At 41.3% G+C, this 27,249-nt stretch overlaps 2 protein-coding genes across 4 annotated transcripts in view; one reads left to right on the top strand and one right to left on the bottom strand.

Moving 5' to 3' along the window:
• The window catches only part of spt4 (Transcription elongation factor subunit spt4), a 36,114-nt gene extending 28,092 nt beyond the window's left edge, over positions 1 to 8,022 (bottom strand). The window contains exons 1-3 of the mRNA XM_037428275.2: positions 7,899 to 8,022; positions 7,503 to 7,609; positions 6,190 to 6,245 (exon numbers count right to left, since the gene is read on the bottom strand). Coding sequence (XP_037284172.1) covers positions 6,190 to 6,245; positions 7,503 to 7,609; positions 7,899 to 7,973 — 238 coding nt within the window. The 5' untranslated portion in view covers positions 7,974 to 8,022. The remainder of the gene's footprint in view (positions 1 to 6,189; positions 6,246 to 7,502; positions 7,610 to 7,898) is intronic.
• Positions 8,023 to 8,338: 316 nt separating this feature from the next.
• The window catches only part of LOC119176927 (ATP-binding cassette sub-family C member 9-like), a 42,037-nt gene continuing 23,126 nt past the window's right edge, over positions 8,339 to 27,249 (top strand). Inside the window, exons 1-14 of one of the 3 annotated variants that reach the window (XM_037428269.2) lie at positions 8,339 to 9,135; positions 10,124 to 10,312; positions 11,775 to 11,831; positions 12,496 to 12,684; positions 13,609 to 13,764; positions 17,496 to 17,633; positions 18,251 to 18,385; positions 22,226 to 22,388; positions 22,689 to 22,729; positions 23,584 to 23,721; positions 24,437 to 24,562; positions 25,229 to 25,421; positions 25,518 to 25,623; positions 26,922 to 27,017. In XM_037428269.2, coding sequence (XP_037284166.2) covers positions 8,590 to 9,135; positions 10,124 to 10,312; positions 11,775 to 11,831; positions 12,496 to 12,684; positions 13,609 to 13,764; positions 17,496 to 17,633; positions 18,251 to 18,385; positions 22,226 to 22,388; positions 22,689 to 22,729; positions 23,584 to 23,721; positions 24,437 to 24,562; positions 25,229 to 25,421; positions 25,518 to 25,623; positions 26,922 to 27,017 — 2,273 coding nt within the window. In that variant the 5' untranslated portion in view covers positions 8,339 to 8,589. The remainder of the gene's footprint in view (positions 9,136 to 10,123; positions 10,313 to 11,774; positions 11,832 to 12,495; positions 12,685 to 13,608; positions 13,765 to 17,495; positions 17,634 to 18,250; positions 18,386 to 22,225; positions 22,389 to 22,688; positions 22,730 to 23,583; positions 23,722 to 24,436; positions 24,563 to 25,228; positions 25,422 to 25,517; positions 25,624 to 26,921; positions 27,018 to 27,249) is intronic. The other 2 variants (XM_075889196.1, XM_075889197.1) reach the window with 2 other exon arrangements.

The raw sequence follows: 27,249 nt of genomic DNA, 5'->3' as shown, positions 1-27,249 counted from the left end.
TTCAAAACAATAACACTAGTCACCCGTCTTGGTTGCGCTTACTTTATCGAAAACTTCTGCTCCGATTGCTTTCATGCCAGGTCACGCTACGATACCCCGATCGCTGCAGTATACCGAACACGCTGCATCAAAGCAAGGAAGCGCTAGCATGACCGACGAAGATTACGATGCGAACGCTGATGATATTTGGAGTTTTACGTCCTAAAACCACTACACGATTATAAGGAACACCGCAGTGGAGGGCTCCGGAAATTTCGACCACCCGGTTGTTTTCTTTAACGCTCGCTGACATCGTGCACTGTACACTGGTCATTACCATTTCGCCTACGGCAAAATGCGACCGCCGCCGCGGCTGGGGTCGAACCCGCGACCTGCGAGTCAAAAGCGGAGCGCCGGAACCACTACACCACCACATCGGACCAAGATGTGACCATCACTTATCCCCGTGTTCACAAACGCTCAACTCGACTTTTAGCCTTCCCTTGACAGAGTCGAGCACTGCGCCACTGCTCGGCTGAAAGCGACGCTGCGCTACTCAAGAATCGCCGCAGATTATCGCTGATATGCAGCGACTTTCCCTGCCTAGAGATGGCGCTCCCATCAGCCTTCTCGAGAGAAGGTGACGCGTTGAGTTGGAGGGACGTTCTAGAATACGGGGGTTAGTATGTTATGAGCAAAGATCATTAATAACGGGGAACCATAGCGGAAACTTGCATTTAATCAGAACGTAAATAAGAAAGACGTATAAGACACTTGTCTTACTCGTCTGTCCTCTTGAATTCAATTATTCCCACAATTCAATTATTTTCCTACATTCAATTATTTCTATTCGCTTGGCCTTAAGGCCAAGGGAAGAGGAATAATTGAATGTGAGAAAAGGTTAAACGGACGGATGAACACGTGTACAGTACTTTCAATGGAGATATTCATAATGTATACCACGCCTTCTGTCGACCATGCCGCAAGGTCGATCCACCGTGTTTCGCTGTGCGCGAGAGTCGCATCTCCCTCCGGAAAAAACCCTTTTCTCGAAGGCCAATCTCAGATCGGAATCACACGCCACTTGAAACGGCAGTTCGGCATTGCAAAGCCGGGCGCCTCGTGCAGCTGCCGTCTGGGTCAGTTTTATTGCGATAGCAAATTATATGGACGCTCTCGGCTGGGTTTTGCCGCTGACGTCGGAGTCATTCACCGTATATGTATACGTACTTACATATATATAAATTCTAGAAAAAAAAAAGCCAGCCGCGATCGGCGTCTATAAAAAAAAGATCATGTACCCCCCCCCCCCCCCCATCCGCGTACTTTGCCCCGCCGATTGAGAGGGGGGAGGGGGGGTTGATGATCGTGCGCTTATCCTTCGGTGGAGATAATCGTGTTGATGCCTTTGGGCTTTTACCGGAACCATTTCTTTAGTTGCCGGGCCCACAAAAGGGTAACTTCGGTCGCTGCACAGACGGCCCCGTTTGCGAAAAGAGCGCGCTTTTCATGCACAGCGAAGTATAACAACTGGGACACTTGTCAGTTTGCGCTCATCTGTACCTGCGATTACGTTTCGTGCGACGTTTTTTTGTTTAAACAGCGCGTTAAGTGTCGAGCGGTAAACGCTGTTAGTTCGCTCTCGTCCTGCGTGTGTGCTTTTCTCGTGCGCCATTTGTGCGTGAGCAGCGCGCTGCACGTTTCGATCTGTTTGCCGTTCCCAGCGTAACATTTCAAGCTGCTGCTTCAAGCGCGCAGAGCTCCGATGTTGAGCACTCGTCAATTTGTGGCAGCATCAAGCGCCCTGACCGTTCGGTGACGGATGACAAAATCAACGGCCGCATCTTTTCGGTCCGAAAGCACCGCCAACGACGCCGGCTCAGCCTCTCCTACGGAGAAGAGAAAGGCACTGCGCCGTGCTCCCAACCGGGTTGCAGAAATTAGGTGCCTTTTCTCATCTTCTAACCACTAACACCACCACCTACGGAGACGTTAGCAGAGGATTCCACGGCGGTGATCAACAAAAAAATGGCGGACGCACCCAGCGCTGCCGAAGCATAAAGCAGAAGGGCCTGCGATAAATCTCGGCGTAGCGCCCTGTTGTTTGAAGCCAGGACGGCAGTTTTGCGGACTAAAACGTACCGAGCAAAATTCGAAGGGATAGACAAACTATGCGGAGAACGTGGAAAGGAGGACACGACTGAACACCTGAGACATTTTTTTGTAAATGACCACTCGACAGCACACGAGTCAATGGGACTGATTTTTTTTTTTTTCAGAACAGTGAGGTTTACGGACAGCGAAGGCAAAATGAACTTTGAGCAGGCCGAAATAACAGGAATGAGGTTATCCGATTGGTGGCTAAAATCAAGGCAGCGGAGAAATTGATACATCACTACACAGAGTAAGTAATTCATTAGTTACAGCCAGGTGGCATCAGCCTCCGCCCACTCAACCGGGTACAGGCCCATCCATCAATCCGTTTCTTTTATCATTTATTTATTTATTTATGAATACTGCAATCCCTACTAGGGAATTTTTCAGAGTGGGTTACATGAATTACATGAATGCTCAATATGCAGACGAACAAATTTTCAAAACAGGAAGATAAAAACACACAGAAACAAAAGTACGTACAAAGCAACTCAAAATATACAAAAATTCGAACGTTTACGGGGACAGAGCTTAATTGGCATGCTATCTTAAACACTGTTATTAAGGCTAGAAGAAAACAATGTTAAGGATGGCTGTAAAACATCGGTGTTGGTTAGTTTGTTCCAGTCGTTTATAGTTCGTGGAAAGAATGAATATTTAAAGCAGTTGTTACGGGTTGCATAGGGTGTTATTGTGCGCTCATGCCTTTGTCGAGTTGCATATCCGGACGATATGCAACTTCTATGCAGTTCATGAAACTCGAACGCCTATCAACATGTCCCGTCAATGCCAAGACTCAACGCCTGGCGAACTATACCGTAGCTGTGGCATTGCACGTACGCGTCCGCTTCTGCTACGGGAAGTGCGGTGCTCGATCCCCAGCGCCGGCCGGCCACCCACCGGTAGCTAAACAGGGTACAGGCGGGCTTCGGGGGGCTGTGACACGTCGCCCCAGTGGTGAAGCTTACGCTGCCTGGAGGGCTTCAAACCCGTTGCGCGGGACCCGGTAATACCTGGCGAACTTGAAATGCGGCCGTCAACGGCGCGGCCCGCAACGAACAAGGGTGAGACGATTTTCCGTCCGGTCACGCGATCAACATTCGGAGGTATGAAGACGCGTATCACGGTCTCCTTTACGCCCGCGAAGCGGTCGCCGCATATGCGTGGCGCATAACTTGGCCGCACCACGTGATGACCGATGATTGATTTGTGGGGTTTAACGTCCCAAAACCACCATATGATTATGAGAGACGCCGTAGTGGAGGGCTCCGGAAATTCCGACCACCTGGGGTTCTTTAACGTGCACCCAAATCTGAGTACACGGGCCTACAACATTTCCGCCTCCATCGGAAATGCAGCCGCCGACGCCGGGATTTGATCCCGTGACCTGCGGGTCAGCAGCCGGGTACCTTAGCCACTAGACCACCGTGGTGGGGCACGTGATGACCGAAGCGCGTTCTTTGCTTGGCATCGCAAGCGCACGGAATGCACATGGACAACGTGCCTCCGGGAGCAAGCACACATAATGCCTCGGTGACACACCTCTTCAGTCACCTCGCGTCATTCCGCGACTTTATTTGCACAATGACACGAGACACGCGGCATTTGAGAATCGACAGCGCTTGCGAGATGCCCAGCGCGCTTCGATACTACAAGTAATATATTCGCGTAGCGCGAAGGTGTTGGCGACTTGGATATCGGGATGGTGACTGAAGTGGCGTTCATCACCCGTTCGCCATTCCGTAGTCATATGTCTATATTTGTGCGTACATCTATGCCCATGAGCACGGGCATCAATAATAATAATAATAATAATAATAATAATAATAATAATAATAATAATAATAATAATAATAATAATAATAATAATAATAATAATATATTTGGGGTTTAACGTCCCGAATCCCCCACATGTTTATAAGGCTTCGGAAATTTCGGCCACCTGGTGTGCTTTAATGTACACCTATAAAAGTACACGGGCATCTACCGTTTCGCCCCAGTCAAAAATGCATTCGATCCCGCAACCTTCCGGTCAGCAGTCGAGAATCACAGCCACCAGTCCACCCAAGCGAGTGATGAGTATAGGGAGTAGACATTACAAAACGATGACAGAGATGCCCTCCTTGTGAACTTTCAATACGAGCTAGTGTACTTTATTCACTACGCATTTTTTTTTCTTCTTGTAAGCCAGAACATTCAGGATAACCTTGTTTAAGAAATTCCGAGTAGAAATTTCGGCACCAGCACTTCAGTATGACGTCACTTCAATGAGGATATAGCCTTTAAGTTTCAGTTCTTTGAATCGTCGAATAGATTTTCGCAGCACCAATGTGCCAAGATTGACAGTCTGTGCAATTACCATGCAGAGCTTTTCAATAGAATCTACTGCTACTCGTTCGCTTTCTTTCTTATTTTCAATGACAACAAGGTCAAGCCTGTTTATAGAGGTATACACATCTGGCAGGCTAGTTGAACAACTTCAAGCTCATACAACAAAAAACTACGGCACCTCCGCACAAGTGGTGCCAAGCCTGAAAGCAGAGCGGATCTTGGGGCCTTCTTTGTTTTTATTTACTTTTTCTCTCTCTTTTTTTTTTTGTCTCACTGCCTTTTACAGCGAAAGCTGTTATGAGATCAGAACACGGGTCACGCGTGGCCCGTTATTGTCCACCACTGCTGGTGTCCGTAACCAGTATCGAAAGAAAAAAACTCAGTAAATAAAAAACACCACTGAAACAATGGGATTTGAACCTGGCTCCGCTGCGTGCCAGCCCAGTATTCTACCGTTGAGCTATGCCAGTTCTTGGAACTCGTTGATGGAATCGCGTTAATGTGAGTAATAAAAAGTTTTAAAACAGCAAAGGAACAACCCGGAGCCAGACAATGCGAATTGAGTACCCCCGTGGGTTGTCAAATGCTTCAACCCACTAGAACACTTGTTCTTGATAACCCATTAACTGTAGCGCACACCCACTTCAGGCATAATTCTTCATCGTTGTCAGCCACTGCATAAAAAAAACTGTGCAAAATTCCAAACAAATGTGCAGACGATACCACGCTTTTCTAAAGAATGACAAATGATAGCATAGTGCATGCTGGCCTACTACACAAAAATTATGATTATTTATGGCCCAGTGGGCTCTGAAAGACCGCTATGCTAGCTTTCGCTGCAACTATTCTGCGCGTTCTGTGCAGGCCTAGCATTTTTTTTCCCCCACTCTCTCTCTCTTTCTATCTTTTACACTTTTTTTCTATATCGATCCTTGTTTCTCTATATTTTTCTTTCTCTATTTCTATGTCTTCCCATATTTTCATGTATTTATTCCCTTCATTCCTTTCTATTTCTCTTTCTCGACTGCCTTTGTATGCGTTCTCTTTCCCATCCGAGTGATAGAATGCCACGCCGGGCATAATGGCCCACTCGTTCGGAGAGCCAAGAAGAGGATGAAGAGAGTTCGTGCCAGCCGAGTTATCGTGTTTATAATGGTGATAGTGTTTACACGACCGGCATAGTTCCTCCTCGAGGAAATAATTGATTTAATTTTTACTCTGTGGTGGGGCTTCTCAAGAGCTGTGGTGCGTACCCGATCAAGTTTTCGTTTCCCTGGACAAGGAACAGTTTGCTAAAAAAAAATGCCATTAAAGGTCTTAGTGGCCAAAAACAGTGCACAGCATCAATGCTGCAAATGTCTGTCTCGGTCTGCCACAACACCGAGAGAAAGTTCAATGGGAAGTTAAAGAAAAGACGGGTAAGAGAAACTCTGGCTCCTGCGCTAACATGAAAAGCAGCACAGAATTGTTTTTTTTACTTGTGCAGCTTAACTTGGTATTAAACTTTAGCAACTATTTTTGGCTGCACTTGCTGTTGTAGAAGATGAGTAGTTGAGTAGATGGAGAAAAGTATTAGCTTTGATTACTGTTTGCAATTTCCAAACATGTTACCAAAAGCTGGTAAATGGGATGACAACTTTCAAACGAACAGAAAACACTGTTCTACTGAGATTCCACAACCACTACATCAAATAAAATGGAGAAGTCAACCACGAAATAACTCACTGATTCTCTGCCACTTGGCCACCCAGCTGTCCTCAGGATTCATCAGAGCAATCATGCTGAAAATTAGGGAAACAACAAAACAAAGCAACCGAAATGTTAAAATCACTTCAGAATCCCCTGTGTGGCCTACACAAATAAAGCATTTTGTTTGAACTCTTAGACATGAATTGTCAACAAAACATCAGTGTTGTAACATGGTTGCTGACGGTGGAGCTGACATTTTCCAAAGGCAAGGTGATTTCAGCTGCAGGAACATTCAGAAGTCAGCCTGAATGAATAATCAACTTCCGGAAGAGGAAAGAAGGATCGTAACAGACACTGGGTGGATAGAAGTGTGCAAGTATGTGCATGGTATGCAAAGGACAGCAACATCAATGCAATACCTTAAACATCTTACAAACATGCCATGTTTAATCAGCAGATGTCAGAACTCCATATAAAAACATTCCCGTCCCATTCTCAGCTATTGCGCCGCCAGTTTCAAAATTCAAGAATGATTTTCAGTGGCGGCGTTGAGTCTAATAACTAATGATCCTACATTCACACCTCGAGCAGCGAGTGAGACTGACTCCTGCTAAGCGCACGGCATTCTCAAGAGAATGCGCAGACACTTTTTGCTCGAAATTTCGTCTGTTTCCCCAGCACAGATTTTTCGTTTTGTGCTTTGCAGACATTATCCCTCCTCTCTGATGTACCTTCAATATTTGCACACTTGCAGTACTCAAATATGGCAAGGGTTCTTTCCCCACTAAGCTCGGGAAATGATCGACTCATCATGCACTAAACCAAAGCAATGCTATGAAAACTGCAACGCCAACACTGAACTCAAATTAGTATTCTCAAATTTCTTCATAATCCAACACGCTTCAGTTGCCTATGTTATAAAGGAAAAAAACAACAACAATCGAGAACTGTATAGTTGTTCCTTTCGGTATGATCTTATTTCTACAGTAGACGGTACAAAATCACATAGCATGCTCAGAGAAACATATATCGGCACTGTTTTCAACAATTATTTGTTTGATCTCCAGCTGTTGCTGCTGCATAGATAAAACTGTGCGTTAACATAGTTGTCTTATCATATTCGTGATGCGTGACCGGCTTAGACCACATTCGTGTTACACTGCGGCATCCAGTAAAACGCAAATGACGCGGAACACAAGATCCATATGGCTTAGTAGCATACTTTTCGAGGGGACTACATAAACACAAGGAGTGTATTTCAAAACCCTACAGGAATAGCACGCGGTTTCGCACTCGTTGTCAAACAGGACACAGGCGCGATTGAAGTAAGAAATGTGGACACTACATACCCGTCAAAGTTTGAGCTCGTGCAGTCGTACACCATGTCCCTGTTGTTCTTCATGTGAAGGTATTCATCACAGTTGTCACATCCGTCGAATTCAAACTGCTCGAAAGTCTGAAAATAAGCAACAAGAGCAAGTCAGATACTGCACAAAGGAAGTCGCGTTGGTTTCGTTTGCGCTGTACATGCATGTTTTCAATCAGCTATTCACATAGAGTCTCTTCGACTACATTTTATTAAAGCAGCACGACGAAGTCACTCTGCTTAACACAGTCAAGCTTCATTAGCAACCGCCGGTGGCGGAGCGATTAGTGGTCAAGAAACAAGATACCGATGCATTAGATCATGCGAGCTTATTCGCGCATTGTTGTTTCACTCATAGTAACTTGTGAAGTGCGTTTACCTTGATCATTGAACACAAAAGACAAGCTCTGAGGTTCCGCAGATCTTTCGGGATGCTTTCCAAGGAGGCCGCCATGTTTGCTTTAGACGTGCCAGCCAACAAGCCAAAAGTCTAAAACAAAGTCAGAAATAACCAATAGCCAATAGAAGACAACTATAACTGGTGTCGCCATCTAAGGGCAAGCTCAGACACTAAAAAGTTTCTTCACTTGTTCTTTTAATTTTGGCCCTAAAGCTGCCGCCGTGAAGGCTGAGGAGGCTCGAATGAGTTTAATGCGTTTAGGTGGGCGTGACGCCGCTACGGACCGTAATGTTCGTTGCTTGTCTCCCCGCAACAGCTTCCCTGTTGATAGCCGGCTGAAGAGCCAGAAGAAATATCCCGCGTTTTACGTCACCGACGCAAGCGAAACAGAAAGTGGCCTGGAGCGGCGTGGTGAGTTTGCCGAGCGGACTCCCCTGCACCTGCGCGGTGCTCGCGCGATTCCCCGGCAAGTTTAGCTCCTGACGGAACTCGTCTTTCGGAAAATACGCTGACGAGACTTGGAGAAGAAAAAAACTATGCGACTCCGTTCGCGCATCGTCGAAAGTCAGGCCACACGAGACCGATTTTGCTTCGGTTGATCGAGCTAGCAGCTCGCGCGTGGGTGCGCTCCGGCCGTTGTTTCGTGTGTGCGCCTACGAAAGCGTGCGATATGTCAGTGTCGGATTTTTGCATCACGCTCGACGACACCGTTGACAGGGAGTGCATCGCCAATCTCGGAACGTGCATCCTTAACGCCGCGCTAGCGTTGACGGTGTGTGTGGCGACATTTCTCCTCTGTTCGGACCGACCTCGCCGTGCGCGGGATGCGCTATTCGAGGAGCACAACTCGCGATGGGTCCTCACGTTCGCTGTGATCGCCGTCCACTTGTTCGAACTGGCCGACGGCGCTCTGATCCTGCTGAGGCGCGAGCAGCCCAGGCAAAACTTTCACCCCATGCTGGCCGCCGGGACGTCCATCGTGGCCGTCGTTTTAGGAATTTATTACTACCATAAAGTTGAAAAGTACGGCAGGCCGAGGAGGCTCTCCGTGCTGCTGATTTTCTGGTCTTGCGTCGTCGCGTTGAAGATGTCAAAGCTAGTGATCCTCTACGGAAAGGACCTTGGCATCGAGCATGCAACTCTGGAAGCCACCTGGTTTGGGTTGGTCTTCTACATTGCAATGTTCCTTGTCGAGCTGTCGACTTTCTTGCAGAAGGTAAGAGTTCAGATTTTGTTGTTGTTGTTTTTTCTGCACAGAGTTGTTCTTACGAACTGACTGATGTGATGTGTATTGCGTTTTTTTTTCTCTCGCACTTCTTGCTCAGATGCAAAGAAGTAGCACATTCCTCAGTTAATCCTAATTAATTAGGTGCGCAAATTATTCTTCAAATATTTTTCTTTTCATTTGCGATTCCCTCGTTTTCCGACCACCAAAAGGCTTTAAATCACTTGGAATGTGCGGGAACATATGATTAAAACATTTCTGGTAGCTGCATGCAGCCCGTTATGAAACAGAGACCGCACAGAAACATACAAATAGACAAAATACTTAAGCAATGAACGTAATACTGAAGTTGAAGTTCAGCACATATGTCTTTTCCCTATTTGCATGTTTCTGTGTGGTCCTTTTGTGTGTGTGTGTGTGTGTGTGTGTGTGTGTGTGTGTGTGTGTGTGTGTGTGTGTGTGTGTGTGTGTGTGCGCGCGCGCGCGCGCGCGCGCGCTATCATGGTCATCAAATTAGTACATCTTAAGCAAGGCTGTTCAGTCCTTCAAAGATTTAAAAATTTTGTAGTCTATGTTGTAATGAGGTTGAGATGTAATATGCACACCATCAAGCAAGTTAAGGCAGAAATTATCCATGCATAACTTCTTCATCCGAACATCCATAAGATTAGCTTCTTCATTTTTCTTTCTTTGTATTGATTCTTTTCCACTCCTCTGAGTGCTACCTATAGCTCTATGAGTTAATAAAAAGCAGCAGTTCAGGGGAACGAGAAAGTTGGAAATTGTGAAAAACATTTTAACATAGGGTGTCGCTGAAGGCGAAGTTGAATCCTCGATGAAGAAAAGTCCATTTGTCGGAATGTGGGCTCCGTTGCAACTCGTGTTAACGAATTATTCATATGATTAAGTTTGTAGAGTATTGTTCCTGCATGGAACAGTACAGCACTTCTTAATTGACGTGGATGTTCCACTTTGACAGTTCTGCTCATCACAGGCGTACCAGTGCAAATCGGAGCTCCGAGGGGAAGCCAACGGAGACGACCAAGTCACCTACCGATACAGCCGTGCATCGCTGCTCTCCAAGTGCACATTCTTTTGGCTGGTGCCTCTCCTGCGACAAGGCTACCGTCGTCCATTAGAGCTGGCTGACCTTGGCTTCCTGCCAGAAGTAAAGGCGCATCCCCTTATGTCATTTGCTATATTTTCCAGCCTAGCTCCATTGTTTACGTTCACTGAAGCATGTGTACCTAACTTTGGTCTGGTGTTGTTTGTTCGAGGGAACTCTTTTTAAAAATATGTGTGGCCTGTCGTATTTCAGGTCGTTTCAGGAGCGACAGGAATGCGCTAGTGCGTTCCATTCATTCGTGACGCGGACGTGTGCGTAAACGCATTTTCTGCAGTCCTTCTTCGCAGAGTTGGCACTAATATACTCTGCCTGTGGCTACACCTCATGAACTCATATTTTCATTCGTAGGGTAGACTATAATTTCAAACTTCTGGCTTTTATCATTCTGAGTGTTTCATATTTTCTGGTTAATGTAGCTCTTTTCCTGTTATTATGCAAAAGCTTCAATGAGGGTGCCATAAGTGTTGTTAAAACTAAATTGAAGACACAGACTCTTATATGACAACCAGTTCTGTTTCATCATCAACAAGTCACCTAAATCAGAATCCTCCTATTGGCAGCACCTCACAAGAGGAGTTTCCTCAATAATATAACCAGTAAATTTTACGATGGGTTATGGTGGGCTTATATAGGAAGAAATCATTCAACAAGTTATCTCTTTTTATCACATATACTGATTAGCACGTAAAAAAAATAAAGAACCCTAAGTATACTTTGTTATATTAGGCCTGTACAAATTTGTAGCATATCATTATCTGTGCCAAAGCACACATATGAGAGTATGGAAGGTGCATTGAAGTTGCATCTTTAATAGAGATATTCAAATACCACTGCACCCAAGAGCTTCAGTCATCTCATAATTCGGTTTATAAGAGTACTGTATGATTGTTTAAAACTTTTTGCTAGAACTTCACAAACAAGTCATGTTAGTACTAGAGGGTAATAAAATAAAGGCGGAACTTCTCACTCAAATTGCGATTTTCTGTTCGGGGTGTTTTCACATGCATTCGCACCTTTCTTTCTTTTTATTTTCCCATAGTCAGTACTTTAGGAACATTGCCAAATTTACCTTTGATGGGCTTAAGACAGCAGCACTGGATTATTTCTGCTTGATAGGCTGTACATCACCCTCATGGAAGCATTTTCACAATTTGCGTTATCTGAAGCAGTCAGTTCATGTGAGAACTTCATGCTGGATTTTATCAGTTTTTCGTTCTAAAAGCCATCTTTCGCTAAAAAATAAGCTCTCTAGTGTTACAGAGCAATATATTAGTACGGCTCAATTAAATTTCCTCTGCTATCTCTTTATTACAAAAATATTGTGTGTAGCACCTTCATCCGATGCAGTATCCAGCTGTTAAACACCTCATAATCCCACTAACCTACTGAAAAACCTGGCAAGTCTTTAAATATGTGCTGTGGCTATTTTTTTTTATTTATAAATGGTAGCTCATTTGGAAGTTTATCAGACTATTTTTTACAAATACTGTTCTTTTTCTTCCAGAAACATACGAATGAAAACCAGTTTCAGCGATTTAATTATGTTTATTCAAAAGAGAAGGTAATTTCTTTTCTTTCGTATCACCTATCACTGTGCTTGCTGTAATTCTTGGTTTAGTCTACAGGCTGTATTTGTTTGAAGTTTGGAATTTCATGCAGTCACTCACGATATGTCATTTTGTAAGATCACAACCATGCTTAAAAATAACATGGCATATATATATATATATATATATATATATATATATATATATATATATATATATATATATATATATGAAACTATAAAATCACTTTGTGGAGTATAGATATCTGTTTTTTTTTGTAGCTTAGAACTTCAGCAAATATTTATTATTTAAAAATTATTGATAATGATTTTTTAGCACTTATCAAACAATTTTTTTGTTGGGTGCAAAAGAGGTACTTATTCCGCAAAAAAAAAAAATATTCAGAGCCTACTTTTTCATGACCTGTCTTTGTTGAGAACCGGTAACGGAACGCAAGGGTAACTAGTAAAGATACGGTGATTTTGCATGTCAAAGTTGTATTCAACATGACATCTTCATCAATATCCTTGAAACTATTTTTGTCTCTTTCCTTTCTGTTTCGTTCCTTCTTTCTGGTTTTTGTTTCTTCTCGTGCTTTTCTATAAGTGGGTTAACTGAATGTTTTTGGTTTATCACTCTGACCCCACCATTGCCAAACTGACTTTGCTATCTTATCAGGCCAAGGCAGAGGCAAAAGGCACGATGGTGTCACTGTGGTGTTGCTACTTGAAGACATATTGGAGGACTGCATTAGCAGGTGGTCTCATCAAAGTGATAGGGGATGTCATTGGCTTGGTAGGTCCCCTGTCCATCAGCCTCATACTGGAGTATGTGGACGATGTTACCACAAACAAAAGCTCTAATTCGGTAAGCCATTTGCACTGCTACTTTGATGTGCCTGTACTTTTTCCAGAAGGCTTTTCTAGATTGTACATTAATTGTAAAGGGCTTACAGCAAGTATGATTACCCTGCTCTTTAGCAACTTATTCACCCAGATGAGATCACATCTATAAAGGTAGATTCCCTGTTGTATCCATAAATATGGCAAGTGTATGTTTGAGTTGCTTGAATCTGGGTAGAGAACTTGAGTGACAAAACGAAATCGCCAATTGTGTCACATATGTAGCGATGCTTAAAAATTATTTATCTTTAGCTTCATTCCAATATGATGCCTCTGTAATTGTGTATTTTTATAATACACTAGCATCTTCTCATAGAAGCAATTAGTGTTTTCAATTCACTGCCAAGTAGAAATTTACCCTAACAGGTAGTTGGTTGATTTGTGGGGTTTAACGTCCCAAAACCACCATATGATTAGCCTAATAGGTAGTGACCCAACCGTTAGTCACCACCGCTACAGGTGTACAGGAGCTGTTGGATAGCTTCACTGAAAGCCACTCGATGTGCGATTGACGGTGACTGTGAAAATGTGACTTACAGTATGAGCTTCCACATTCAAGTACTCCATGAATCTAGTGTAGGGCATCTGACACAACCCCGTCATAATATGTTATGCAATGTAGCATTTCTTTATCGATTAGTTTATCTACATAGTACCGACATTTGCCATTTCTTTTACGCTAGAGCCTAATGTATATTAAGAATGTGTATGAAATAAGTGAATAAATATTATTAATTTGACTGTTATTCTTGTAGTCTCTTGTAATCAATATGAGTGCCTTCACAGACAAAACACGAATGTGTTTTTTTCTACTGCTTGTTATTGCAAAGTCTTTGCAAGATAATTCAGAGTCGCAACTCGTCTCACATAAAGTTTTGCTTTGTTGCAGAGTGCGGACTTGTATCCAACTGCAGGTGAAGTCCTGAGCAATGGCTACATCTTATCTTTCATTATCCTCATCGCTACCTTCATGCAGAGCACATTTTCAAACAACTTCAACCACATGGCCATCATGGAAAGTGTTCACGTGCGCTCTGCACTCCAGGTAAGTTGGGCGGCCTGTAATAACAGCTGTCACAATCATGATGCTTCGTGTATATCAGGGTACGAATACCTCCGCATGTACATAGTCACATACAGTGCTTACAGATTGAAACCCAACAATTTTGAGTTAAATAATATGCATACTTTCATGTCATGTCAGACTGGCGCAACTTTCACTCGAAAACTTGTGCCAGAGCCAACGTTATCTTTAGGGGCCAAATTGCTAGCTACTTCATGCGGCTATCTGTAGAACTTGTGCCACCAGTTATTGTACTACACACTCAAACCTCGATATAGCTAACACTGACATAGTAACAAATTTTGAAAATTTTTATTTATAAATACTGCAGGCCCAATTCGGGCCCAAGTAGGAGTGGGTACATAAAGTTCAGTGGCAATATTGAAAATGTCTTATAAAAAAACATATATACACATATATATACACAAACATATTGGTTATAACAGTTATATATTAGAATTATTGGTTATAATGAAGTAAATAAAAATAGTCTTGCAACATATAGTGTTATGAATATACCTTTATAACAAATTTTTAGATGTAACAAACTTATTTTTGTGTAAGATGCAACGTTGTTGTAATGAGGTTTGAGTTTATAAAAATTCTTTTGATGTCACATTTTAATCCGTAAGCACTGTACATATGCATTCACACACACACTCTTCTACATTGCAACGAGTTGTTACTAAATAATTTTCTTACATGCTTCGAATTGCACCGAAGTTCTGTTTGGGTTCTATTTCGCGTAGTATAGTCTGCTGTTGCTCTGCTTTCTGTGCTCTCAATTGAGTTACAAAATCATGACTTTATAAGCTTTTCCTGGTAATTTTAATGTCATCATTGCTTCCTTTCTAAACAAGCTATCATTTTAGCTGTACTTGACTGACTTGCAGGTGACTTAAACTAGTTTCTAAGTTTGTTCTCAGCCAGGCAAGATATCGCAATGTTCGGTTCAGTTAATTTAGTACTACACTGCCCATGAACAGTTATAAGCCTTGGTAATTGTGTGCTTTTAATTTACAAAGGAAAAAAATTAAGCCAAAATGTGGACAAACAATAATACAAGATGATAATATACAATAATATATTAAGAACATTTTTGAAGTGATATAGCACAGATTTTTTTTCGAAATGGGACAAGACGAAGAGGAGACACACAGTGCCTGTGTGTGACCTCTTCGTCTTGTTTCGTTAAAAAAAAAAAAATCTGTGCTAGATCACTTCAAATATGTCGTACCAACAAGGGCAAAAGTCAGCCCTTGACATTAAGAACAAAAAGTATAAGTTAGTCATAAAGGAGGCATGCGAGTCAAAAGTGTCAACTTTATCATGGAAGCCATTTGATCGCCCAAAGATAAATTGCAATCTTAGTAGCGTAATAATTAAGCAAAAATTAGTAGCAGTTTTGCTAAAGAGGTGCGCATTTTATAGGATCGTCGGAAAGTGGTATTCGCTCTTGTGCATTTAAGCAGAAGCAAGAAGCTCATTCCAGCACATAGAATCTTTTTTTTTTTTTCAATCTCTGGATGATTGCCACAGGTTATCGTAAATGGGGTATCTACGTGGTCAGCTTTATCATGCAGTAATTCCTGTTTTCACTACTCTGTGCAAGAAACTTATCTCGAGAGGTCAGTGCAGATCTGTTAGAGATCTGTAGGGCACACTTGTCATTTCTTTCATTACTCTTGGTTGCATCGCCTTGACTCACCTGCATGTATCTTGCGGTATTTTCTGTTCTACTTGTTATCTTAAAATAGGTGTGACGTGTGCGACTCATGAGTGCTTTATGATACGTGTGAAGGAGCGATTGCATTTAAGGGGATTGGTTGAAATTTTGCGTTCGTTGCATCAGAAGAATTCGTTGTTCCTGTTGGCTGTCTCTAAACAAGGACTATATGTGACGCATGTGTGTAGCGCCTGCACTGGCATGCTAATTTTCACTATGAATTTTTCTTCTTTGAATTATAAAATTTTAAAATGAAAAATACTTCAGAAGCATATGATTGTTTAGCGTGAAATGGTTTATCAATACATGAAAAATTACAGAAGTATAGTCTATACTAAATAATAGTTTTAACATTTCTATGTGTGTATACAGGTATTTGATGTGTATTTTATATGTTTGTTCACGTAACATATTGTAGTTTTATTTAAACATCAATTCAGGTCCTTTTAATAGCGTTTCAGGTTAACAGAAATGTATTTACTTAGTTTTATTGAACAAGAAGACTGTTTCAGGAAGTGCAACTTACTCCAGACAGCAACTTTTTGCCATGTGCTTTTTTTACTTGTGGCTATAAAAAGTTACCGCACTCATAGCCTCTTGCTTGATATGGGGAAGGCACAAATGATAAACAGTAAAATTGACTATTTTCAATTATACAGTTATACACCATAATTGCAGTTCGATAGTTCGTGAGGGAGCTAAAGGGCATGTTTTAAAGTTTGTTCATGAGTGGCTTGGTAGGAGCTGCATAACTTGAACACGACAAAAAATGAACTGCTTGCTTCTGCAACACTATTAGGGCTTTAAGTAAGCATCATTTATACGGGCTCATAATTCTATATAGTACGATAACCGCTTATAAGAAAGAGGTAAATAAATGGCCTTCAAAGTTGGTGCGTTGTAAAACTGGTGGCATGTAAACATCACAACGCAAACATTGCTGAGCTTTTTACATAGCAATATGTATTTTCCAGTTTAAATCGTGACTCTCCATTCAGCTCTGATTTTTTAAGAGGAGTGATGAGTGCAACTAGGAACAGTTAATTTGTTCAGACATCACATTCTTGTCTCTTGGAATCTCAAGATCAAAAGTGAGACTTCTGCAAATTAAATTTTGCATGGCAGCTCTAAAGCTCATTCATGCAGTCTTACAAGTATTGGCACAGCACAAAAAAACCTGCTGAAACATGTTGTAAAAATGTAACGAGAAAGTAAGAAGTATATTAATATAATATCTAAGGATGCAGACATGTATACCTCTTCTTTTGTTAGTTTCAGTCTACAAATCTTTCCTTTTAACATATGTTACAGGCTGGCCTAGTTATTTTATGTTTGAGTTTGTTCTTGAAGGTAACATTACTCTATTTCTCTTGAATGCTTTAAGCAAGTGTAACTCAAGAAAGGCCTCTCTGAAAGTTATATTTATTGAGTCATAAACAATGTGTTTGCAGACTCGCTGCTGCAGTTTCTGTTTGGCGAATACATGACAGCTTTTACCTTACATAGGTTTGTTCCGCATGTTGCTTATGGTTTGTCGTGAGTGAAAAATACAACAATCCTGGAAGAGATCTCACAGAAAAGTTTCTTCCTTGCTTTCTTTCTTTCTTTTTTTAAATATTTATATCGGCCAACTTAGCCTGGGAATATTTGTTGAAAAATTTTATCACCTGCAAAGGCAGTGCTGCGTGTTCCCCTTTGGTGTTGATTTCACTCTTTTCATGAAAAGCTTGTTGGTTATGCTATTCATAAGAGCGAAAAAATCTGAAACGCCAATTTAGAATAAATATCTGTGGTATTTGTGGTGTGAAGGTAGCATGTTGTCAAATGATGCCGACAACGTGGTACCTCGCGCGAGACCCTGTGGAAATAGCATTTCTGGGAACCTTTGTGTTGTTTATTGGGAAACATGGGGAGTGCCGTAAATCACGGAAGAATGAATGAATTGACACTAAACGCTCACTCTGCATGAATGTCGCAATTATTTCAGAGTCTGGTATACCTTAAGTCTTTGTCCCTTGCCAGTGACATTGACGTGGGCATGGCTGTGAATCACATGTCAGTTGACTCCTTCAATGTGATGCTGCTGTTCTCCATGGGCCACTACATCTGGGCTGTTCCTGTCAAGGTGAGATTATGTTATCACATCTGATCAGGGAAAGGTGAGTTATGGAGCCTCTTGGAAGTGTTTGCCAAGCTGACATGATTATTATGTGTCAGCATTACAAGTCAGGTTATAAGAAAAAGTACGACGAATTGTGCTTGAGTTGTTCATCTGTAACAGTGCCTTCAAATGTCAAAAAACAAAAAAGGACGTAAACATTAGGATACAGCTACTGTTCAACGAGCTACAAAATAAATTTTACAAATGAGAAACTCGCTCAAAAACTTTCGTTCCACAAAAATCAAACTAAGGACCTCTTGCACGGAGGCCCAGTGTTAGAACCATTATTCTGTGGTTGTAGGCTCTGACGAAAATTAATGCAAAATGTAACAGTATTGAGAATTTTCGACAAGCGAGGTAGTGCATTGAAATGCTTGACAGCATTTCATTTCGTCACCGTCATATGAGCTCTGTGAACTTTACGCCCCGTTCGCATGTTGTGTAGCTACTATCCACGCTATGCTTCACCAGTTCGTAGGGAAGCTGATAGATGACGAGTTATTAGAACTTGGTTTAGTCTTTAGGCACTTCAAGTTACTTTACCAAAAAACTCTTAATTAGTTTTGTCTGTTGTATTTCAGCTGACCATCCTTCTGGTGCTTTTGTACAAGCAGTTGGGATACAGCGCCCTCGTGGGCGCAGCGACTATCTACGTACTTGCCCCACTGCAGTATTGGATCTGCACCAAGCTGTCCGAGCTGCAAAAAGAGTCTTTGGTACGGTGAGCTCTGTATCTTGATCATTCCTGCTTAGGAAGGTCTTTGGTGCCCCATTGGTCTTTTGTTCGTGCTGTCCTTGTTTATGTAAGATCTGTTCAATCTTCACACGGGGTTTCTTCTAAAGTCTAAAAATGTACCTTCAATGCATCCTCAAAATCTACAGTGTTTGTTTTCGACATGTACCACATTCGAGTTACATATTTCGGCAGCAGTGGCCTCACTTCTAGCTGAAGGCTAAACCAGCTTTCAAGCTAAGGCAGAGCGGTATCACTTCTTTGGAGTTTACAAGCACTTTGTTTATCTTAACAAACAAAAAAAAAGAGCTCAAAATACCTGTTTTTTGCTTAAAAGCTGACCACATCAAGCAAGCTCGAAACATCAAAGGCAGACCAACCAGAAAAATTGGGGGACCCTTAAGCTTCGCCTTTAAGAGATGAACGCGACAGTGATATCCTGTCTCGAGTGTGCACTTTAAACACTTAGTGCATACTTTTTATTGTTTGTTTGTTTGTCCCTTTTATCCTGGCGCAACCCACCATGGGGGATCGGTCATGAAACAAACGGTGTCTTGCTATTTAAAAGAAAATGTTCATAATTTCGAAATGTTAAGTTTTTAAGGAATATGCTTGATTTTGATAATTTTTTTTTACGGTGAACTTCACGTTCTATTCTTCTCGTCTCCCGAAGGAAATCGCAAACGGCTTCGCAAACGCTCCTGTGGCTAAAACCCAGCACGGTAACCCCAAAGAAAAGAAGAACCGGAAGGGATAAATTTAATCTCACCCTTCGAAGCAGTTCGTCTAGAAGTCTTTTCCTCTGATTGGTGAATAATCTGCATGTTAGAAAGAAATGATCAAGAGATTCACACTCGTTGCAATGGAGGCATAAAGGTGACTGTACGAGACCAGACCTGTGTAGGTAAAAATTCAGTGGGGGGACTCGGCATTGTATTTTGGTAACTGCGATCTCGGTCCTTCTGGAGGAACACCATCGATTCTTGTGATTGTGTGATGTTAGGTACTCGAGATGTTTAAACTGTGGATTACTACTACAATGTAATCATGAAAGTTGAAAGCGGCTTGTGTCAGTGAAACTTTCGCATATGGCTGTATTCTTTGTAATACGTTGCATGCTTTAAACCACAAGAAGTTATTCGCGTGAAATTTTTTCAAACTTGCTATGCGCTTACTACGTGGCTTAAATTAAGGGAATAGGCGTGGTAACGTGTGTGCCTTTGTAGTGGGTGGCCACCTTTAAACCATGAAGTTATTAATCACATGTCTTGACCCCCTATCACAATGTACACTCTTACCATGCATTATTACGGCAATATTACATGTTGTATTGTAAAGCATGTATATGGGACACATGTGTTTGTAAAGCATGAAAGTTACATTCACTGCGCTTCCAAGCAGAGCAAGTTGCCTTCATCCTGTGTGCTGCGTAGTTGGACATCTGCTTGTCATGCAAACGACCCGGGTTCGATCCTCACTCAGGCTCAGAGTTTTTATTATTTATTTTATTGGCATCTTTCTCGATTTTTCGGTCATATACAAGATGATTTTTTGCTCACAGCCAACGATGCCGAAGCCGGAAATTTTGCGAAACGAGCTTTTTAATGCTGTTGCGCTTAAAACCAAGTTTGTCTTTTTCCTCTTTTTTTTTCAGTTGTAAAGTCTTGGGTCAGTGCATTTGTCATACGTCGGCTGTCTTATCAATTTTTTTTTTTCAAACAATCGTATGTTTTGAAAAATATGCATGAATAAGCATAGAGAAAGCCTGCTGTGTTTGCAGAAGCTGTAGCCGATTACAATACAAGCGCTCACTGAGCAGCCAAAAGACCGGAAATCCTCTGAGTAATCAGGGCGTTTCAAGGGGCTGCCTTATCTTCAACACTTTGACGTCGACCTGGGTTAAGTGCTCGAGTTCATGAATGCTGCTGCATGTCTCTTCGTGTGCTCTGATAGCTAGAGTGGTCTAAAAAGGTGCTGAAGGTTGCTGTGATAGCTGCGACCCACTTTATATTAAATGCTACCTTTAGGTTGTCTTGAGCTCTTTTTGCTTGTGCCTCCTCCTTGCCTTTATAGCCTCTTTATTTTAGCGGATACTTGCAGCCTCTTGAATAGAGAGCTGTTTGGACAAACATTTCAGCACATTTAATGGATATTAAAACAAACTATTATCAAAAGAAAGAAAGATTGAATTACTATATAAAGAGTGGCCAATAGTTTCTTCACTGGGAAGCAATGTCAATTTATGCGATACCAGGGAAGTGGTACAAACTTCAGCCGGCTTTCATGTAATATGGAATCCACATGTATGATTAGCACATGCGTGAACATACATGCGTGCTATGTTACATCTGTACAATGCGCTCTAAAATGTTTTTTCATGGATAAAACACACTGCTAAACAGTGCTTGTATATCTGCTAAATGGCAATGGTCCCCGAATTGTTTGGCACAGGAATGTGCCTTTGTTTATGTCTGAATGCACACCAAAGCTCGCCTGCTGAGTGCTATTTTCCTACAATATTTAGTATCTTTGTCAATTTGGCATTATGTAAGCTTGTGCGAATAGTAAATTTTAGGTTGGTGGCGATGTCGAAGCGAATAGTGACTTTGTTTAACAGTTTCTAATAGAATTAGCATAGTATATATAACATATTATTAAGAAAAATGAGCATGTTTGTCATGACTTAACTAACCCACATAATATATATTCAAACAAGGCATGTGAACATGTAATTCCTTTTCGTTCAAAGGAATAGGAAGCAACTTGGAATACTAGCAAGATTTACATTTCGGTAGAATGCTAATGGTGACCTGTAAAATATGTTACATTTAAAATCTTGGATACTTAAAGCATATCAGTCATTATAGCAAGCTTTTAAACTTGAAGAATGATTAATTGATGTGAGGGCAATGCTACTTGAAGTGGGGCTCTGTGGCAGTGCGGGTTTTTCCTGGTAAGGTGTATTCACAGTATAGCATCTCCTTGCTGCAGTAAAACCACTTTTAGAGGGGTTGCATGCAGATTAATATATTAGTAACAATTCGTTCACTTCGAATACTTTGAAATGTTCTATAGTTTAAACTCAAAACAAATCCAAATAGCTTAACAACAATTTGAACATTCTAACATGTCTAGTATAATCGTCTATCTTGCAATGTTAGATTATAAATAAATGGCCCTTGTTACATGTAAGACTATTAACTAATCAAAATGTTTTCTTTTTATATGACAACTGAAGTTTATTGTCCAAAAAGCAATACTAAGGGTGTGAGAGACATTGCAGCGAAACACTTTATAATTAAGTTTCATCAATTTTTCTTTCCATATTGGCAGAAGTGGTTTAGAAAACAGCCAGAGCTGAAAGGGAGCTTCTAATACTTTATTTTGTCAGTCGGCTTATTTTCTGCATATGAACTGTGTTGGATGCTATTCCAGCTTCCTTGTAGACTAAGACATAGGAGAGGGTTTTTAATCATGCCCGCACTGCAAAAAGAAAAATCGAATTGTAATTTTGCAGAGATTACAGCCGATGTAGCCTGTTTTATTATGTCATTGCTCAAGTTTCTTGGTTGTATGTGCATTATTAGTCGATAGACTTTTTCATAGCACAGTGTGCATTTGGTGAAAATGGAACAGTTTGGACATTTTCTTTATTTGTGCAGTTTTTGTTGGTGGTATGGTGCTGTTCCTTGCAGCTGTCTTGATATTTGTGTGCTTGTGCTGATATAGATCTGCATCATCATCTGACACAGTAAAATACCTCCTTTTATTTCTCTTTCTTTCCTTCTTTCTTTCTTTCTTTCTTTCTGTTTTGTTTTTTCAGTCAATATCTGACAAGAGAATAAAACACACAAGCGAATTACTTCAAGGAATTAAGCTGCTGAAACTCCACGGCTGGGAGAGGGTGTACGCCAACATGGTCAAGCAAATACGAAGAGAGGAGCTTGCCGTTCTGAGGAAGGATGCCATATTCGTTGCCCTTAATAGTGTGTAAACACATTTAAACACATTTTTATAATATTTTGTTTGCTTCACAATGAGGCAAAGCGGAACCAAGTGTGATTCGTCTTTGAAGTTGTGTTTGTTCACTAAGTGGTAGTGCTAATTGCACGAATGTCACATGAACTACCGATATTACTCTTACTTTTTTACATTTATGTGGTCTCACCTAAGTACCCAAGTAGCAAGTGTTATCCAAGTCCTTGTGTATTCCTGTAGTTTATCACTGATGTGCAAATCACTTCATCTAATTGTTGTTTTCTTTGCTTCCTTTCCCATTTTTTCAGCTTTTATCACACAGGGCTCTGCCATCTTGCTCACCCTTGTGGTAAGTACCCTGTGTATAAAATCGTGAAGCAGTTTCTTCTTTTGAATAATCTTTTTGATTCTTGTTTGCTTTTTTGAAATTATAAATTTTGAAACTGTGCTGCCATTCTCAAAACTGCTGCATCCTGTTTTCATGGTGAATTTTTGAAGATGTAGTGAGCATTATTTTATGTCTCTAATCAAATTGTTCTAATTATCAGCTATCTTTGCATGCAAACTTAAATATACTAGCATCTTGCCTCATATTTACAAAAAGCAAACTCAGTCAGGCAATCAGAGAATAGTAAAAGAATATTGTGCGTCGGATGTGAAAAAAAAAAAAAAACATGGGAAATTTGAGAAGCAGTATAGTACACCGTTGAAAGAAATGTATTTATTACATTAGCACCAGTTACAGATATTGGACAGTGACAGATGCAGACTGATTTTCTATTGTTGCATGTCCAGCTAATGCTCCTTGCCAATCACCGTTCGAACATTTCAAGGACTCTAGAACGCTTTGTTGTGTACCGGTGTGGTTTCGTTCAAGAGTGGATCTTATTGCATGGCAGGAACTGCCCATGAAAGCAACAGCACGCCAGTATCCTAACCAACACAACTGCAACACTTCATCAGAGATTAAATGCCTGGTGTGATGCATTAGGTACACATGTAATAGTATAGAAGTTATCGCTGGGGCCTTGCTGTCAATAGTAAGCTGTTGCCTTTTTCAAAAACGTTATGTGGTGTCGTGACTACTGCCAGAACAAAAGATGATGCAGGTGACAGTTGAACAAAAAGAAGCTGTTTTGGAATTGTATTTTACAAGAATGCAGTGCCACTGGCTTGTAAGACTTGCTTACATTTACTTTTCAGACATTCTCTCTCTACTCTGTAATTGAAGGCAGGCCACTCACGCCCGCACAAGTATTCTCTGGGCTTGCCCTGTTCAATCAGCTCACCGTTCCACTGTACATCATTCCTGTTGTCATCCCGATTGTCATCAATGCTATTGTGAGTAGTTTTTTTTTTCACAATGTTGATGTTGTTAGGTTGTAGTTAAAGAAGTTAGCTCTGTGATAAACCTTGACGTTGACATGAATGCGCTGGAAGTGAGGAATGAAGCAAGAAAGCTGGAAGTGAGGAATGAAGCAAGAAAGAGTTAGATTTATAAGCATTTAAATTTCAAAGTTGATGTTTGTTACTGTTGCTTGTACAAGCAGCCACTGGAAAATGAAAAATCTTGTTGTCAAGCCACCATCATCTAAATAAGATGTTTTCTTTGTTATTATTACATTTACATTTAAGAACTTAGGCTCAAGAGTTGCAGAATTTTCTAAAATATCACAATTTTCATCAGGTAAGAATATATTATTATTAATTCAGAGTTTCAATACGTGGTGGTTTCTGGAACCTACAGAACAATACTTGGAAGTAGAAGTGCTGTATCTTACACTGAGAAGAGATGTGAGTGTTGAACCCATGTCTTGTAGACCTTTTTGCCGGGCCATACAAGTGATGACAGGATACATTTTAATGGGACAAAATCGCTCTTAGTGAACAGGTTTGGTCAGTAAGATGCACTTAGGCAAACATTCTGCTCATGGAATTGAATGCACCAGGTATTCATTCACTTGTTTATTCTGGTGTTGAGGTGTGATGCGCTCTGAAAGCCAAGTGCTTCCAAATGCATGAGGCTTTTACGAAAGATTGGCAAACATCATTTCAGGTGAGCACAAAAAGATTGTCAGAATTCCTTAGCCAGCCTGAAGTTGGCACTGAGGCCCCATGGAGGAAGAAAGATGACACCCCTAAGGCTGTTGTCGAGTTCCACCCTGAGAGCGGCAGTGTGCTGGTAAGGTCACATTTGAGCTTAAAGCATTACTCCAAGTCACGTTTCTCACATTTCTCTGACACTTGTGATTTGTTACACACTTTTATGTTGTTGAATTTTCAAGATGCGTTCCCAAAGAGCCTAGCCGCTCGCCGTCAAGCACTGGCTAACGATTCTAGGATTATACACTAAAACAAATAGTACTTGATATAGTGGATAGGAAGTGATGACCCCACTGTGGCTTAATTGCTAGAGCACTGCGTGCATTGCCCGAAAGTTGTAGGGTTGGTCCCTGCCTGCTGCAAGTTAGATTGTCTTCCACTTTAATCCTTTCTATCTATGTCATAATGTGTTACTGCACATACAAATAACACCCCTATACCTTCTGTAGCCTTTTTATCTATTGGTTTCAATCAGGTTGGGTCTAACAAAAGAAACTAGTCTGATCAATCCCCCTCTTTCATCTAAGATCTGTCAAAGCAATCCGTGAGCATTTCGCCAGTGAAACGTTCTGCAGTGCTTCTAGCCCGTATTCGCGGAACTCACAACTGCAAATTCTTGCAGTACACTTTGTGGTGTTACTTTTTTCCTCATATTTTTTAACCACATTGCTTGAAGCTGTATTGTATAGAATGCTGCTAACCACTCACAGCACTTGTTGTTTTATCTAAACTTCATGCCTTTCAGCTCAACATCAGAGACAGTGAACTGCTAGACAAGTTCCTAGCATCCACGGGTGATGACTCTGATGTATTCTTGTCGGATGCCTACTCTCCCATCGACAGCCCTGCTGTGATTAACATGAACCACGCTTACTTCACGTACGACAATAACACCAAAATTCCAATCCTTCAGGATGTGAATATTACAGTGCCCACCGGTAAGCAAGCGTCTGAACTGGTAACTTCTGTCTCGATTAATTTCATCAATGTAATTGAAGTGTCTGTGAATGTAACAACTGCTCCCCTCTTTCCAGGAAAGCTCACCATAATAATAGGACCAGTGGGAAGTGGAAAGACAACTCTTCTAGCTGGAATGTTGGGTGAACTGACGCCATACAAAGGAAGTGTTCACTGGGCAAAGTAAGGTTCTTTTGCATCCCTATAAACCTGAGCGTTAAATGACCAAGGTTCTTTAGCCACATAACTGTGATTTTCTTTAAATACCCATAATCTTGCATGAGCTTATATTTCCTACTTTATTGAACTTCAAAGTTCAACAAAAATTTCATTACCCTTCATTCTTACAAGCAATGTAGGACTGACTAAAGTGGCGTAAAGAACTTTATGTTTGTTTTTTTATTATTATAGCAACTATGTGCACATTCTGAACTGGCTTTTGACACCTGCTATGCCATCTTGTTTCATATTAAGTTCAAATTGATAACACCCTCCTGTGCATCGTACGTTCTACTCGGAGGTAAAGGCGCGCTAGCTGGGGCGAAGAACACAGCTGAAGCAGAGATCAAATGTGCCGGCCTATCTCTGTTGCTCGGAGAGCACATGCAATAACATCCCCCACATGCTGGAGCTGCCGAAGTATGTTGCGGAAACAGACAAGATTACCCCGCCCTTCATTTTGAGGAGCAATTGTGAATTTTGTTTTTAAGGGCTTGGTCACAGCAGACAGCTCGTATACCCTTCCATATGGTGCGCTTTGGATGTGAAGAGACTGTACAAAAAGAGCATCTCTCCCTGGAGTGGCCTTATTTTCTTACACCAGCATCTAGAAGAGTGAGGGGAGATCAAAACCAAAAGAGTATGCTATCGCATTCATAGCTTTGCTGTTGTGGTGAAACTGACATTTCTTTCTTTTCGTTATTATGAATGCTCTTTTTTTTGTCTTATTTTTGCTATAGCAGCTAGGCTTATGTGACACATCTGCGTGGATCACAATACATTTCACAACCTGCATGGCCTCATCAGCACTAGCCCAAGCAGAAGCCCATCTTATAATTAAGATAAATGACACATCAGGATGTCATGTCAGCTATCTTGGCCATTTGACGCAAGCTTTTGAAATTTGAAGGCCAGACACTGGTCATGATGAATGAGTTCAGGGTAAACTTAAGTTTTTTCAGGACAGCCTATGTGCAGTTCCAAACTTCATGTTACATTCTGGGACTGCTTTGGGACACGTACACTCTCCCTCTCTCTCAATTTTAGTCAATTCTCTGAAATTTTTTTATTTGAGAAAAGAGCGTAGTGGGCATAGAAGACATGAAGGTACCGAACTATACCAAATAGGACTTGCCACTGTACTTGTCTAAATGAACTATCATTCAATATTGACACTAGAGTTTGATGTGTAGAGCATTTCGTGTATTTTTTACGTGGGATGTTCTTAAATATGAGGATTTAGCCACACTTTCACTTTGCAGCACCACTTGCATTGCTTATGTGCCACAAAAACCATGGCTGTTGAATGCTACTTTGAAGGAGAACATCCTCTTTGGACAACAGTATGATGGCCGGAGGTATGTTGCTACTATTTTGCTAATATTTTGAACTAGACACAAGTTCAGGGGAAGATGGAGGTTGAAGCAATGAAAACTTGTTGAGCTCAGAATGTTACTGGAGGCTGCATTTGAACTCATCTTTGGCCTCTTGTCAAAACGCTCACTCGTTCACTCCCAATTCAATGATTCTTCATCACTATAGTGTTGATGGTATTCTCTTACCATGTAGTACTAATATGCATAAGCGTGC

Source organism: Rhipicephalus microplus, chromosome 3 (assembly GCF_043290135.1).
Source record: "Rhipicephalus microplus isolate Deutch F79 chromosome 3, USDA_Rmic, whole genome shotgun sequence".
In the NCBI taxonomy this organism is placed as follows: domain Eukaryota; kingdom Metazoa; phylum Arthropoda; class Arachnida; order Ixodida; family Ixodidae; genus Rhipicephalus; species Rhipicephalus microplus.
This window is presented reverse-complemented; position numbering and strand designations above follow the sequence as displayed.